Genomic DNA, 16,096 nt, shown 5'->3' with positions numbered 1-16,096 from the left:
CTGCATTAATAGCAGCATAGCTTCCAAGTCCCGGGAAGTACTAGTGCGATGGAGGATATGGACTTGATTTGGTTTATGCTACGTCAGCTTTTATACAAGGAAATTATGGCTTTAGTCTCTGGGGGCTGCCCCCCAGTCAGGTCATCTCCAGTCCTGTGGCCAGAAGAGCAGTTAATAAAGCCAGATACTTTTTTTTTTTGTCAATAACAAACTTATTAGACTAACGTTGGAGACAGCCCATTAGTCCTGCCCTGTTGTCCAGGCTAAGGGGTATTTTAATTCATTGTATAATATGAGGACCAGAAAATAAGTTGTTATAGGCACGAGTACAAAGCTTGGCCTAACCTCAGTGGATGCTGGGAGTGTGGCCAAGACGCGGCGCAAGGGCTTCTGGGAACGCACTGGTAAAGAACAGCGGTGGAGAGGTTGCCAACTAGCGCAGACGCGTTGCGGCCTTGACGCATGCGCAAGGCCAAATCTCGCGCTTGCGCAGCCCTGAGAGGCCGGAGAGCCGCCTTAAAACTTATCTGAACCGTTTTCGCGCTGATGAGTGAGTTTTGACTGGAGAACGTTCGCGCATGCGCCGCTCGTCGTTCCCGGCGCTTGCGCAGACGACCGCCCCGGCGCGCCTCCTGTCCCGCGCATGCGCTCTGGGCGCTTTTGCTGCCCGAGGCGGGACGCGCCTCTTACAAAATGGCGGCTTTTGATTTATGAAGTCGCTCGCAGCTACACTGTTCGAGGACCGGGGCCTGTTACGAAGGAGCCGGGAGGCCTGAGGCGGGTGGGAGTGCCGACGGTTGCAGCGGGCGAAGCAGGCGGTTGAACTGCCCTTTACCTCAGGGTCGGAAGGGGGCGGGGCAATCAATCGCGAAAGAGCCGCCGCACCTCTCCCTCCGCGCCGCCCCTTCTCGCTGTCCATTGGCTGCGCCGCGCCTCTGCTGGCTCGTCACAGGGCGTTCCTCGCCCGCTTGTAGGTTCCTCATTGGCAGCCTCGCGCGCGCGCGCAGGCATCCCCCAATGACCGCTCGGCGAGGGCTGAGCCTGTGACCGGCTCGCCACACGGGTCTTCCGCTCTCTCTGCGCCCGGCGTGGCGCCAGGCCCCCCCCTTTCGCTGCCTGGTCACGTGGCGGGAGAGCCGGAGGGCCGCAGGTGCTTTCCGGCGGGCTGCCGCAAAATAAACGTCGTTGCCGGCCGCAGGGCGCCCGCGGGCGCTCTGGGCATTCTGCGTAAAGGCGTCGTCCGCAGGGAAGCGGGCGAGGATCCCTCGCGGCTGGGAGCCCGCCAAGGCGCGGAGAAAGGCCTGGCTTCGGGGACGGGCGCTTCGCCTGGCGGAGTGCGCGCGAGCGAGCGAGCGGGAGGGCAGCGCAGCGCAGCGCCTCGCTGGGCCGCAACAAGCCTCGGTGGCGGAGGCGGTGCTGCGGAAACACCCCCCGCTCGCCCCCGCAGGGCCTCGGAAGCGGCGCCAGAGCGCCGGGCTCGCCTGGCGCAAGGCGGCCTGTTGCGCCGCGGGGGGCTCGGCCGTTGAGAAGGGCGGCGGGGGGCTGCGGCGGCGCCCGCGGCTCGCCTGGCCGCAGGGGCGGGAGCCTGCGAGGGGCCTCGCGGCGAGCGCGGGTGCAGGCCCGGGCCCCGGCGCGGCGGCGGCTCGGGCGCGGGGAGGACTCGGGCGCGGCGGCGAGAGACGGGAGCGTCGCCGGGGCGTCTGGGACGTCTCGCCCTTGCAGGCTCAGGAGGGCGCCGGCTGGGCCTGGGCAGGAGCGAACTGGGGAGCGGGAGCGCGGGCCGGCTTTTCAAAAAGCGCGCGCAGAAGCGCCACGCGCACCGGCAGCCCGCGCGCGCGCGAGCCGCCCCGGCCAATGGAGGGGCGCGCGCGGAAGAGGCCCGCGGTGCTTCGTTTCCGAGGAGAAGCGCCGCAGAGACGTTGCTGATCCGCACCGTCGGGCGCCCCTTGCGCCCCCCGGCCTGTCCCCCGTGCATCAGCCGGAGTAAATGATGCGGCGAGCGCCGGCACGACGGGCGCGCCGCAGGAAAAGGCCGCGGTCCCGCCCGGCCTCGGCTGACGTCTAGCCGCGCAGGGGTGTGGAACGCCCCGCAAGGGCCGGAGGAGGCTTGCGGGCGAGCTGCAGCCTTCCCCCCTCTTCCCCTCTCTCTCGCGCGCGCGAACACACGCGCCGCGGCGCTCGAGAGAGCCCCTGCCCTTGCCCGGTGGCGGGAGGGGAAGTGCAGCCCCATTTTTTAAAAAATGCAAATGCATAAAAATCACTGAATCCCGCCCTCGTTTCCATTATTTCATTACATTGCTGTTAGTTCCTGCGCCCGCTGGAAGGACGCCCGGCCACCGCCTTCCCGCTCCGCTGCCTTTTCTTCGCCTGGAAGCAGCGGAGGCCGGAGCGCGCGCGGGCCTCGCAGGTGCGCCTGCGCGGGCGCGCCGCTCGGCGCCTGCGCGTGGAGGGCGCGAGGGAGGTTGAGGCGGGTGCGTGCGCACCTCTCCCTCCTCCCCTCCCCTCCCCTCAGCGGCGTTGCTTGTGCGACCGAAGGGGAGGGAAGATGGCGGCCGGCGGCAGTGGCGGCGGCAAGGCCTCGTCGTCGTCGTCCTCCTCGTCGTCCTCCTCCTCGTCGTCGTCGTCCGCGGCGGCGGCGGCCGCCTCGTCGGCCTCGTCGGGCCCGCTGGAGGCGTCGCTGGACAGGAAGCTGCAGGCGGTGACCAACACCATGGAGTCCATCCAGGGCCTGTCGTCGTGGTGCCTGGAGAACAAGCGGCACCACGGCACCATCGTCCACCACTGGATCAAGTGGATGCGCAGATGTGAGTCGCGGCGGCGGCTTCTCCGGGCGGGCAGCGGGAGGGCCCAGGCAGCGCCCCGAGGGGGCTGCAGGAGCAGGGGGCGGGTCACCTGCCGCTCGGCTGGGCACGTCCACGCAGCGGCCCCGCCGCCCCCCCCCCCCCGTCAGGCCGGTGCCCGGCGGCTGGGTTGGGCTTGGGCTGAAGCCCCCATCGACCCCAGCCCAGCGGGGACTGAAATAAATGGGAAAGAGAAGAGCTCCCATCGGCCACGGCACGGCGCGACTGTTAACCAGGAATGAAAAAAAGGGCGGAGGAGAATAGGCCCCATCATCCCCAGCCCAGCGTAGCACCGCTGTTTCCTAGGACTGAAATACATAGGAAGGAGAACAGGTCCCATTGCCCCCAGCACGGCACCGCTGTTTCATGGGAATGAAATAAAGGCGGAGGAGAGCCGTTCCCATCGGCCCCAGCCCAGCACTGCTGTTAAGCAGGAATTTAAAAAATGGGAAGGAGAATAGGTCCCATTGTCCCCAGCACAGCACCGCTGTTTCATGGGAATGAAATAAATGAGGAGAGTAGTTCCCGTCGTCCTCAGCCCAGTGTAGTTATGCTGTTTCCTAGGACTGAAATACATGGGAAGGGGAATAAGTCCCGTCATCCCCAGCACAGCACCACTGTTTCAGAGGAATGAAATAAATGGGAAGGAAAGTAGCTTCCGTCGTTCCTGGCACAGCACTACTCTTTCATAGGAAAAAATAGATAGAAATAATAACTCTCACCATCACCCCCACCTCTGCGTAGCACAACTACTTCATAGAAATAAAATAGAAAGAATAATAACCCCCATCTTCCCCAGCCCAGCGTGGCACAACTCCTGTCCTCGTCTCCCCAGCCCATCTTGGCACAATTGTTTCATATAAATAAAATATAAATAATGATAATTTACACCATTGTCCGCATCTTTGACCATGGTGGCTGGTGATGATGGGAGTTGTAGTTCCAACACGTTTGGAGGCTTCTGGGTTTGGGGAAGGCTGTTATACTGGGTGCACTTCAAAGTGTTGAAAAACATGTCACCGCTCCTGTCAGGGTGAGTTTTATATTCAGTGAACCTTGCAGGGCAGGTTGAAAACGGGGGCAGTGGGTTGTAGTGGCTTGTGTGTGGGGGTGGGGTAATCGCCTACCTTTTGTTGTATGTGTGCATAATAAGTTTATAGATAGGTTTATAGATAATATATCTAAACATAGATATAGATCTTGGCATTTATATCTGGCCCATTTCAAAGTGTTCAAAGACATGCCATGATACTTGCAACAGCCCTTCAGTGTGGGCTGAAAATAGATCTTACCGATATACAGATTTTAATTAACATTTACGTATATTGCGTTTCAAAGTCAATATATGCTTCCACTATGTGTCTATTTCAAGTGATCCTTGCAACAGCCCTGCAAGGTGGCTGAGGGTCACCTATAAGTCTTTCTGATAAGAATTACTACTATGATGATGGTGATGATGATGATTGGTATTTATAGATACAAAAGTTTGGGATTGATCCAGTGTACAAAGTTGTTGTTATGCTTACATTGCATGCATTTACTTTGGTGGTCCCTGCAATGATTCTCTAACTTCAAAAAGGCTGGGCGGGATCACCTACTTGGCATGTATATATTGTTCATTTCAAAGTGTTGACAGCCAATATATTATCTGCATTATGTGTATTTTCCCTTGGTGATCCTAGCAGCAGGGCTGATGCAAAGGGGCTGGCGATGTATACAGTTTATTTGCAGTAATGATGCTTAAGGCTGCTATCATATGCCTATATTATTTGGGAGTAACTTCAGTTGAACTCTGTGTGGGCTTAACTTCTGTGAAAGTATGCGCTGTGTGACTACTAGTAAGGATTTTGCTTCTTAGTGATCCTTGCTATAGCCAAAAGGAAGGCCAAAATTATATGTGTGGAGAGGTGGTCTTAATTTACTTGTGTTTATACGGTATATTTCAAGGGGTCAAAATCCTTTGCATATCCTAGGCAAAACATGGTGTGTGTCTTGTGTGCCCAGGTTTTTATAATAATGCTTTTCAAGTGTTTGAAGGAATTCATATACCTTACTAGGTCACTGTAAGAATTGCTGAAATAATGGGAATGTTACTATTCTTATACTGTAGTTGTGGGGCGGGGAGGGAGGAACTGAGGCTGAGTTTAATAGGGGCTTCATTAACGTCATCCGACTTGGCAGGTGATGCGAGGTGGTTTGATTCATGAGCTTGCAGGGTTGTCTTAAAGATTCACAGAGGTAACCTAAAGCTTGAAATAATTAGGAAAAGCCCTACAGAAATACTATGCCATGTTATCCATTTAACATGGCATAGTATTTCTAGTTATCCATTTAATATAGGCTATGTTTTGAGAACTGGGCAGCAAGGGTGATAGGAGTTGTAGACAAGGATGATAGGAGTTGTAATCTAGCAACATCTGGAGGGCCACATGTTCCCCTCGCTTGCATTATAGCAAAGTTCACAGTGTCCAGTAATGCTTTTATTAGGACCAGCCGGTGTTTACAATGCAGTATGCAAGTTTTTGCATTAAACTTGACTCTTCCTCAGGCGGAGCGCCCAAAGTTTTGGTGTCTTGATTTTTGTTTCTTTGTAAAAGGGAAGCGTTAACAATGTTTCTGAGTGGGGGCATGGTATTTAAGCTGTTGTCTGCACATTGTTCCAGTAGGCCATAATGAGTCAGGGAACAGCAGTCTGGTGCCCTCTGGGAGTTTTAGACTACACCTCCCATAAGCCCCAGCCAGCATGGCTAATAGTCAGGGATTATGTGAGTTGTGGTCCAAAACATCTGGAGGGTATCAGATTGTCTACCCCCCTGGCTGATAGAGCTTTCGTTTTTTGTTTTTTATTGATAATAGCCTTGCAAAGTTGTTTGCTTTTTACATGTTGAGGAACTGAGGCTGAGGGAAGACCTGGTGTAGGCAGTGATTAATGCCCAGATTCATCCTGGGTTATGAACTCATGCTCTGATATTGAAATGGCCTGCTTCTCTGGCCTTCAGTGTGTGTCTCTTTCTGCTTGTTCCCTCCATCCTTCACTTTCCCTCCTTCCTTGGCAGATTACAATCAGTTTTAAGAAAAGGATTCCTTCTTCATCATCCCTGCAAAATGAAATAAGTACAGCAGATGTGGGCAGCTTCTTGACAAAAATTGGCTCGATTCTAGCCGATAAAAACTAGGTGCTTTATATTGTCATGCATTGCCCTGAGTGTCTATGGACAGAGTGATGCTAAATCAGCTTTATAAATTAAGAAAAAACCCTCAAAGTTTGTGGCTGTGGTGGTGGTTTTAAAAGAAAATTTAATTCTCCTGCGTAACTCTCCTCAAGTGCATAGCGATGTTCAAAGATTGAATGGCATGCACCTTCCTGCTGGAACGGGCTTGCTGGTAGATATCCTTTTTCTTCTTGGTCTTTACAATTAATTATTTGGAAGGGAAATGTTGGAAGCTAAGGTAGCCTTGCACAGCTATGCCATTAAAAGGTTTACTAGCCATCTGTCCATACACGCCAATATTAGCCATTTGTGGCCTTCAACAAAAAGTTAAAATCCTGTAAAACTTCCCCACTTGCCTTGAGGCAGTCTATCCTCACCACAGGCTGCTGGGCAAGTGGCAATTTACAAGCCTGTATGAAATCTTTAAATGGCAAGAGGGGGTCCTTGTTAACAAGCTCATTTCTCCATCTCATGAATTATTGGGTGAATCCCTTGACCTTGTTGAAGTCCTTGGTATATATGGTTTTCAAGGAATACTGTGTGTGATTACCTTGATTTCTCAGGCCCTTTCAAGTAGCCTTTTTCCATTTTTCCTACCACCCTGTTGTAATCTGCCTTCATGGATAATGCTGGAATTACTGGGAAACTTAAAATGTAGGTTTCGCTCCAAAGCAAGACTACTTGCTACTATGCATATTCCTTAAAGTCCCTGAATGTCCTTGAGCAGGGTTATAGAATCTCAAGGCAGGGGGCCAAATCCGGCCCTCTCAGGTTCCCCAGAAGGCTGTGCATCCCTGGCCCCGCCCCCTTTCCCCTGAACACCAATCGTTTGGTGGTTTGCTGGCTTTCCTTCAATTTCTCCCTTATTCTAAATGGTTGAAATCCTTCTACTAAGGCTTAGTTACTAGCAATAAGAACTTTAAGCTAAAATATGCTGGTATTTTTGTTTTATAGCCCCACCCCTTTTGCCTTTGGCCCCACCCACCACCAGAATGTGGCCCCTGAAAGTTTCTCTGTGCTGAAAGAAGTTCTGCATCCCTGCCCTTGAGTCTACATGAAAGTGGGGTGGATATCTTTATGTTTATGTTCTGTACCTGTAGCTGTGCTGAAACGTGTTCCTGCAGGGCAAATATTGCCTAAGCTGCAATTTAAACACTTCTGCAAACAAGCAGCCAGGAAAACCCTAAAAGTGCACTGGTGCAGTCAATCCTTTATTTTAACTTAGTTTAAATTCTTGGACTTTGTTTGGCCTCTGGAGATGAAATGGAAAATTGGCAAGGTGGTGACATTATAGTAGAGTGGCTTTTTTGTTGGTTTTAGGAATATGCAAACCTGAGTTATGCATCGGGATGTTTTGTTATCCATGAATACAGTTGATGGTGTCCAATGTCAACAACTCATGGATGTTGTACCTCTTTTGCATGGATCAGCTTCTGAACTTGCACCTGATAATATACTTTGTCCTTTTCTTCTTGTGATTTTTAAATTCCTGCTTGATTCCCCCATGCTCCAGAGTTGGAGGGTGGGTTATCTGAGAATATTAGAGGTGTACTGGAGCCTTTCATTCATGATACTTGGCCCAGGCACTCATTCTAAACTGCACTAGCGATAGACAATGTTTGCACTATTAGGTGCTGGGAGTTGTAGTCCACCACATCTGGGGGGCACCAGGTTGGGGAAGGCTGGTCAAGAGGATAACCTTTCAGTTTTCATATGTGTTGCTTGCATGCAGATTCATACCTGAGGAACATTTCTTATCAGTAGTTGCTGAAGGGGGAGGCCCCACCTGCCTGGGTGCTTCTCAGTACTGCAGGTGTGTTGCTTGTGTGTCAACTTTTCTTTTTAACGTTCGTCAACCTTTCCTGTGAAACCCAACCACCTGCTCTACACAGTATGGGGATGGCTCAGTTTCTGGGTGAAGGTAGCATTGGTGTGCTTCCTCCAACTTTTGGAAGAGAGTTGGTTGCTGTCCTGTTCCTAGGACCTTGGAAACTCATGGGGCCTGGTTGCTGACATAAAATTGTATGCTTGAGCTGAATAGAAAAAAGCTGCTTGAAACATCATACGTGAGCATCACAACATGCCCTGCCTAAGTGGTGCTGTGCCATAAAGCCTCTGCTCTAGCTACCGTACCTGAGGAGCACCCCAGTCCCAGCACCAGCCCGGACAGCTTCCTAGCAGGGTTGGGCTGAAACTTGTGAGGACGGGGAGATGTGGGGAGGCAGCGAAGAAGCAGTTTGGCGGTATGATGTAGGCTGCAAGAGAGGTGGCAGTGAGTCCTCCAGTAGCTGGAGAACTGATGCTGGGGGCTGTGCCGTGTAGAAACCTAAGAGGCATATGCATTTTGAAGTGGTGGACTGGGTCAAAGACACCTTTGCCCAGGGAAAATTTAAAATTTTCCCTGGGTCAAAGACAACTTTGCCCAGGGAAAATTTAAAATTTTGGGAGAAAGTAAGTGAAATCTATCCAATCTAAGTTTTACTACTTCAAGACTGGCAGACACTTTTTGTGCTTTTCCAGTCCTGCATGGCATTTGTGTCATATCCTTTAGTTTTCCGCTACTTAGTTCCGCTGGGGGGGGGGGGGATTTGTTGATGGAAAAAAGAGTGTCACTGTGCGGTGTTGGCATCGGTCTGGACTACAGATGCTTCAGCTTTGTGCAGCCACTCTGTGTCCAGGTGTTAGAAGAGAATGGCGGGGTAGCTGTTCATGATGTGTTTTGCTGCTTTTCAGAACATACTAACTAGAGACAGAGTGAGCTTGGGAGCATACTGGTGTGGTCGAGAGGGTAAGGCTGCAATTCTGTGCACCCTTCATTCGGAGTAAGCGCCCAGTGGGGCTTGCTTCCAAATAAATGAGCACAGGGTTTGCGCTCCATGAATGTGAGCTTCGGCATCTCCATTTGAGACTCGCCACAGCTGCTAACTGAGCTCAACTACATGGTGTTAAGCAAGCCACTCCTTCAGCGCCACTCTCCTCCCCCACCAAAATCCGGCAGTGTGGGCATAGTATTGACCTGCCTTGCAGGGCTGTTATAAGGATTACTGGTCTAATCTGTATTAAATGCTTTGGATCACATGCTCTAAATGTCTCCCCAAGGCATGTGTAAGTGCTGTGCTGCCCTTCTTCTCCCATGTTGGCTGTGTGTTCATCATGCTACAAGGCAGAAATGGGGTGGTTCTGTGTGTGCATGCACCTCCAGTTGTCTATAGCCTATCCTATTCGAAAGGCTCATCATAATGTCGTTACCGCATCAAGGTAAAGGGATGCCTAATTTAAAGCCCCATGTCTAATTGGCAAAGGCTGACACTTGGAAACTTCATGCTAGACAGACTTGTGAATGTAATGCACTCATTTGCATGTTTCTCTTATAAGAGGGGAAAGATGCATAGAGGCCAGACTACAGCCTTCTCCGACCTGGTGTCCCCCAGATGTGTTGTGCTACAACTCCCATCATCCCCAGCCAGCATCGCCTGAGAATGATGGGAGTCGTAGCCCAGTGCATCTGAAGGGCACCAGGTCGGGGAAGGCTGGGGCAGGGTCAGCAGACTGAATGTGAATCTGGATGTCGCTAGTTGGGAAGCTCCAGTTCAGTTAGCTAACCTTGAAGATGTTCAGTTTGGTTTTCTCCCCCTCTGTGACTTCAGTGGCTTGATTCTCTGTCAATATCTGAAACCCCCTGGTTTATGAACACAGGGTGAAGCCTTCTTGTGAGTGTGCTTGTGGTTCAGACAGGATGAGGAGAGCAGGGGTGGGGAATAGGAATTTACCAAACGCTTGTTTCCCCTTCCTTGTAAGCAGCCATAAAACCTAATTGCTGATATCCTCAGGTGGTCACAAGCCACTAGATCATTCATATGGTGGATTAACCATGAGTCTTCAGCTAGTTGCTCACTTACTGTCCTGAGGGTATGAGACTGTGGTAAGCAGCCCTGCATGCATTACAGGAAGACTTTAGATTCAGGGATTGGTCTTGTGTAGAAATGTGAAGGCCTGGGGAAAAACCAAAACCAAAGGGGGGGGGCACATGATTTTTTAAAAAATCCCCAGGGACTTCTGGAAAATTTGGGGAGGGTGGGGGACTTCTTTTCCCTGAAATTTTCTGTGATTTTCCCAAGCCTTCACACCTCCAGTCTCGCAAACTGCTCACTTCACATTTGGCATGCAAGCAGTATTTCCTAAGGCCATCAGATTTCTTTTAAGAAGCTTCCCAGCCTCTAAGCAAGAATAAAATGGTTGGGCTGCGAGCCCAAGACATGTCCTGCTCTGACTCTAAATGTATAAAATTACAGGCAGATTGGTATATCTTCCTTGCTCCAGGCCCAGAAAAGTCAGGTCAGTGGAATTTGGGGTGGGCTACATGGTTCTATGGCATGCTTTAAAATTGGGGATTCTAGAGAAATGCCAGAAATCCTGCCTCGCAACGGAGTTGCTGTACCCTCAACCAGCATGGTCTGTCCCCAAAACAAGGGTGGAGTCATATGGTTGCCCATATGACAGTCTGTATAGGACAGGTTGACTGAAGTGTTTTCTTCTTGGTCCAGCTAAGGCAGACATAAAAACAGAAGTTTGAACATGGGGAGAGGAAATCCGCTTGGATTGCCTGGACAATGACTCCGATGGGGGCCCATCTCACATTTGAGAGCCTTGTTTGTAGTTGGTTCTGAGAGAATATTTTGGCTCAACTTCTTTGGCTTAAGAAATTCAGCTGAGAAACGAGGCTCCCTCTTGACACATGGCTGGCTGTGTGGAGGGGGCAAATTCCTTCTGGGTTCCTTGTGTTTCCTTCAGTGCCATTTAAACAAAGTGGGGCGCAGAGGGGAATAATTTGTCTTGTAGTTGTATTAAAGGTGTGGATGGCTTGAATTTCATTGTGCTAGCCCAGGTCAACAGGGGGCCTCCAGAGTGTGTCTGGCCAGCAAATGAATGTGGAGTTTGGTGTGTGGCAACCTGTGAACCAGGTTCTATGCACATTGCCAGAGAATAATTCTGTTCCACTCCAAGGTACTGAAAGGTCTTCAAGTAAAGGAAGAAGGTAGTTGGAAGGAGGAACGGGTCATGGAGAAATGAAGTGCTGGCCTAGAAAACCATTTCAGACTCAAAGATGCTGGCATCAGTTGTTCAGGGGCCAGTTCTGCACAGGTTCAGATTCCTAGGCGGTTGCGAGTTGTGTCTAGGACCTTTTCCCATCCCCGGAAAGGGGCAGCAAGGACAGGCACTGAGTAGGGAGAACTTTTAGAATGAGAGTGGCAAGATCATTCCAGCCCTTGAGGATGGGTGTTGACTAAACTGTGACCCATGGTGGCAGCGTGTCTGAAGGGCTCAAAAAAAGAGAAGACAAATATACTGTTTTTCTCTTGATTTTTTTGTTTGAAGCTCTTTCTGGGATGTTGAGGGGATGTCTGGTGCCTCTTATTTCTGGTGGCAAGAAATACTGAGTAAAGAAGGAGCACCCTTGACAAAGCACACGGTGCTCTTGTGAAGCAAAGAGAGGAGAAGGAGCAGGGACAAAAGAGCTCTTTCTGAAGAAACTTGAAACAAACGATGCAGTCCCTTTGCAGCAGAGAGAAATACTGCCTAGAATGTGCCCTTGCATGGACTGGGTTCCCAAGGCTCCCTGTTTGAATTTGACAATTTCCTTAGCCAGCGAGAGGAAAGAGAACGCAAAGGCTATAGTCCCTTTCACAGGTACTAGGGAGTAAGTCTCACAGATGTCAGTTAGACTTCTGAGTAAACATGCATTGGATCATGCTGTAAAAGGATGTTGAAAGTTATTTTTGAATGGAGGGGTGCTTTGTTTTCGAGAGCTCAAGGGCCAGTATCAGAGGCAGTATGCCTCTGTGCATCAGCTGCTGGGGAACATGGGCAGGAGGGTGCTGTTGCACTCATGTCCTGCTTGTAGGCTTCCCTTGGGCAGCTGATTGGCCTCTGTGTGAACAGAATGCATGGCTCTTCTTATGTTCTTATCCCATTAATGTGCATCTTTAGAGGCTTTAGAGCAGGACTAGACAACTGTTTCGGGTCTGTTGGCACATTTTGCAATTCGATAAACTGTCATGGGCACCACCACAAAATGGCTGCCAGGGAGGAGCGGCTAGTCACAAAGGACAAGTAACCTGTCCAAAGGACTGTGTTCAAGGCAGAGGTAGCGCACTAAACAATTCCTTTGAACCCACAGTTTTCAACACCAACAGAAACTTATTTCACAGAAATAGGGTTTTTTTTCTTCCCCCCTCCTCTGCAGTCCAACTCATTCCCCTTACCTCTTTTTCTCTCTCACTCTGGATCACCATCCATAGATGCATTCTCTCTCTCTCTCTCTCTCTCTCTCCCCTTCATTTCCAAAGAATGTGTCTGAGTCCCATCATGTAACCCAGAGGCATTCATGGGAAATGAAGATGGCAGCCACTGGAGGTCCTTACTTTGCTTTGAAGCTGCTGGTAAGAAAATTAGTTATCTTTTTAAAAAGGCAGCGAGGGGTAGGGCACCTTGGCGAACACCAAAACGGCCGCTGGTGGTACATTGGTGCATGTGAGCACTATGTTACCTACCTCTGCTTTGGAGGATCATGTATTTCTCAAGCAGGGACTGGGCAGGAGCACAAAATATTTGCACACCTCTCTGGTAGCGGATCCATAAACAATCAAGGATGACGGTTTCCCAGTGTATGGGCCACAGCTTCATTGGCATCACTGAATGGGAAGAATGGGATGATGAGTCCGTGCTCTGGGTCCAGTTGCTTCAAGCTGGATATGGAACTGGGCATTGGGTGAAGCATGATGGACTGGCGGGGTGGGTGGGGGAGGTTCCTAGCAGATGAGCAGGTACATCCAGTATGGTCTCTGTAGCTGTAGGTAGACCTGGAAGATCAAGCACGTTGGTGGTTCTTAGAGTTTCCTCAGGGCATGCTTCCCACCTTGGGTTGTCTGATGAGGAGCCCCTCTGTATCTGCCACTGAGGTTGAAAGGGATTGCGTTATGTGTTCCAAAGTGTACTCTCAGTACACGTGAGACATGTGTCCATCCTCTTAAGCTTTGTGATTGTCCTTGGTGAACTGTGTGTGTGTCCTAGAATGTGCCAAACACCCATCCATCATCACCTCACTGCGCTTTGCAGAGGAAGACCAGTAACTCTGGGCAGACTGTCTTTGCCCACCATGCTGGTCTTCTCATTGAGCAACCCCTGATTAAGTTTCCAAAGAATCCCCTAGGGTTAGTAAGCATACAGTCAGAAAACAGTGATAAGTACCTTTGAACAAATGGTGTTCCCAGTGCAGGACTGTGAAGGAAGAGTTTATAAACTTATTTTATAGCATCTTCAAAAGAGCATCTTCCAGGCTGAGCGTGGGGTTATTTGTCCAGTAAGGATGGGTTCTTGGGTTGGGCACACATTGGCAAAGGTTTTCTCTAGAATTGGGGCATTTAAATCTGATAGCACATTCCAGTAGTGACTTTTCTTAAGGTCATGGGAGGCACCATTGTAAAACTTCACTAATCAAATTGACCATTCCCTTGATTCTGCGAGTGCCTCAACTTGGTTTAAATCAATTATTTGAATTGGTCTTTTTTCTTTGTGAGCTATATCAGTCCACCCAGCCTAACACAGTGTCTCCACAAAATTCTGTTTGTACTGACAGATCTTGATTCAACAGGCCTGCCATTTGGTTTGGTTTGGAAAGCATTTATAGTCACTTTGTTGATGAATCAGTGGTAATTGCAGAATATGCTGGTAGGCAAGGCTGCTGCATTAGAAAAATCTGTTTCTTGAATCTCTCTCTGTCACGGAATAACAATGCTTTTTACATTGTTATTTTTTATGACTTGTTATGAAAATAGAGACTTTTCTTTGTGTATAATGAGGTCCAGTTTTATAACATAGCTAGGTCTTCGGAGTTGATAACTGGAGAAAATTTAGTTTAGCTTCCTTTTTTGGTTGCAGGGAGAGATGAATTATAACTTCAGTCTTGATGTGTTAAGACAAAGAGGGCTGAGGAAAATTATTTAGTAGCGCAAGAAATCCAATTTGGGAGAAGTCCCATGTGCCTCATTACCTGGACATTAGGAACAATGGCCTAGGAACTTGAAATGTTCAGCCCTGTTGAAGGACCTAGATTTTTTTTTCTCTTTGGAAAGAAAAAGATGATGAAATGAAATAGTATAGTTAGGGTATGTCAGCCTTGAAAACTAACTATTCACCAGTGACCAATAAAATGCTTTCCAGGTGACTGTTTGATATGCTGCGAATTATTTGTGCTCATATAGACAGGCTACTAACAATTTTTGTTGACTTTAAGCCTTGTTGTGTGTCCTTATTGGCAAAGTTGGTATGTGTACCTGATCACTTTCAAGGGCCAGTGTTAAAGCCCACTTGGTGAAATGTTCGAACAGTTTTCCTGAGAATTTTGCAGCCCTGAGCCAGGCTTTCATTGTTGATCTTATTCTTTCCAGCTTCTCATAACCAAAATGTTGACGCTAACTTGCCAAGGATTTGGTTCTCGCAGAGGAGGTAAAGTTGTGCCTGGGCTATACTGCATTGGACTGCAGGTGGGGGCTCACATGATGGAATGCTCCTCCACACACAGAAGTTCTGCACAGAGGGTGCCAGTATGTCAGGGAGAGGGATCCTCCCCTAGCTTCCTATGTGCAGGGAATGTTTCTGTACACAGGAGCATTCCATCAAATGAGTCTCCATCTGCAATCTGACACGGTACAGCCCAGGGACAGCTTTCAGTCCTTGGTTAAGGAAGTCTGCAACTTACATTATTTCAGTGGGAACTTGAGAATGAATGGAGGTAATTGTAGAATCATAGGGTTGGAAGATATCTTGAAGATCATCTAGTCTAACCCTCTGCTCAATGCAGGCTCTGCAATTCAGGATGCAGCTACAGCATCTCTGGCAGATGACCGTCCAGCCTCTGCTTAAATCCCTCCAGCAAAGGAGAGCCCACCTCCCCAGGCAGCCTGTGTCAAACAGCTCTTCCCATTAAAAAGTTTCTTCTAACGTTTAGCTGAAATCTGCCACCCTGGTTCAAGTTCTGCCCTCTGGAGCAACAGAGAACAAGTCCTACTGTTGGTATATATAGCCCTAAACAACCTGGGACCCAAGTTGAGGGAGCGCCTGTCCCATTATCAAACCGACCCATGTCTTATGATTGACTGGGGTAGGGGGGTGCCTTGCTTGTTGCCCTACCAATAGCAGAGGCTAGGAAGCGGGTGAAGCAAGGGAGAGCCTTGTCTGTGGTGGCATCCTGTTTATTGACCTTCCACCCAAGTGTCAATAGGTTTCCCCCACAGTCCAGTTGCTCAAACAAAGATTGAAGACATTTTTAGTTGTTCAAGCATTTGGAGTCAAGTTGTTTCGGTGCAGTCCTAGTGAGAGTTGTCATTACTGTTTTATTATGTTTTAATGTACTGTGTTTTTAAGGATGTTTATATTTTTACTTTATAGTTGTTGGGGTATTTTGTGTTGTTAAGCCGCCCTATGTTCCAGAATTGGAAGAAGGGCGGCATACAAAAACTTTGAATGAACAAGTCTGCTCCATCTTTTGCTTGACAGCCCTTCAGATATGTAAAGACCGCTATCGTGTCTCCCTTTAATTTTGGGTTTTCCAGGCTACAAACAGCCAGTTCTTTCAACTGTTCCTCATAGGACTTGATTTCCAGGCTTGTCACCTTCCTGTGGACATGCTCTACTTTGTCGGTGTCCTTCTTAATGAGTTAGCCCCTGGTACATTGCACTCCCAAGATGTCAACGAAGAGATCAGGCTTGCTGGTTCTGCCTTTCTGAAGGCTTGATCTTGTGAATGATAGAGATGGGCACCGTGGCCCCCCTTCAAGCAAGCAGCCACGCAGCAGGCTGTTGCTGCAGGTTCTCCCTTCCTTGTGAGGTTAGAAGAGCCTCTTCTCCTTACAGTGAAGCAGCTGCCAGCGACACAGCTTGGAGCGCCTTTTCAAACAGCCAGCCCTGCCGGTGTTGTGAGTGGGGCCAATAGCTGGCTGAGGGACTGTGCAGAAGCATCTTCTAAGCTATTGCTGCCCCTGTGGT

General features: G+C 49.6%; 1 protein-coding gene across 2 annotated transcripts in view; it reads left to right on the top strand.

Annotated features, from left to right (window-relative positions):
• The first annotated feature begins 1,078 nt into the window (after positions 1 to 1,078).
• RPRD2 (regulation of nuclear pre-mRNA domain containing 2) overlaps positions 1,079 to 16,096 on the top strand; it is a 40,028-nt gene continuing 25,010 nt past the window's right edge. For both annotated transcript variants that reach the window (XM_084823858.1, XM_084823857.1), the window contains exon 1: positions 1,079 to 2,804. In XM_084823858.1, coding sequence (XP_084679984.1) covers positions 2,546 to 2,804 — 259 coding nt within the window. In that variant the 5' untranslated portion in view covers positions 1,079 to 2,545. The remainder of the gene's footprint in view (positions 2,805 to 16,096) is intronic.

Source organism: Heloderma suspectum, chromosome 17 (genome assembly GCF_057233095.1).
Source record: "Heloderma suspectum isolate Gila_16-S chromosome 17, 16-S_ref, whole genome shotgun sequence".
In the NCBI taxonomy this organism is placed as follows: domain Eukaryota; kingdom Metazoa; phylum Chordata; class Lepidosauria; order Squamata; family Helodermatidae; genus Heloderma; species Heloderma suspectum.
Note: the sequence above shows the minus strand (reverse complement) of the source record. Positions and strands in the feature narration are given on the sequence as shown.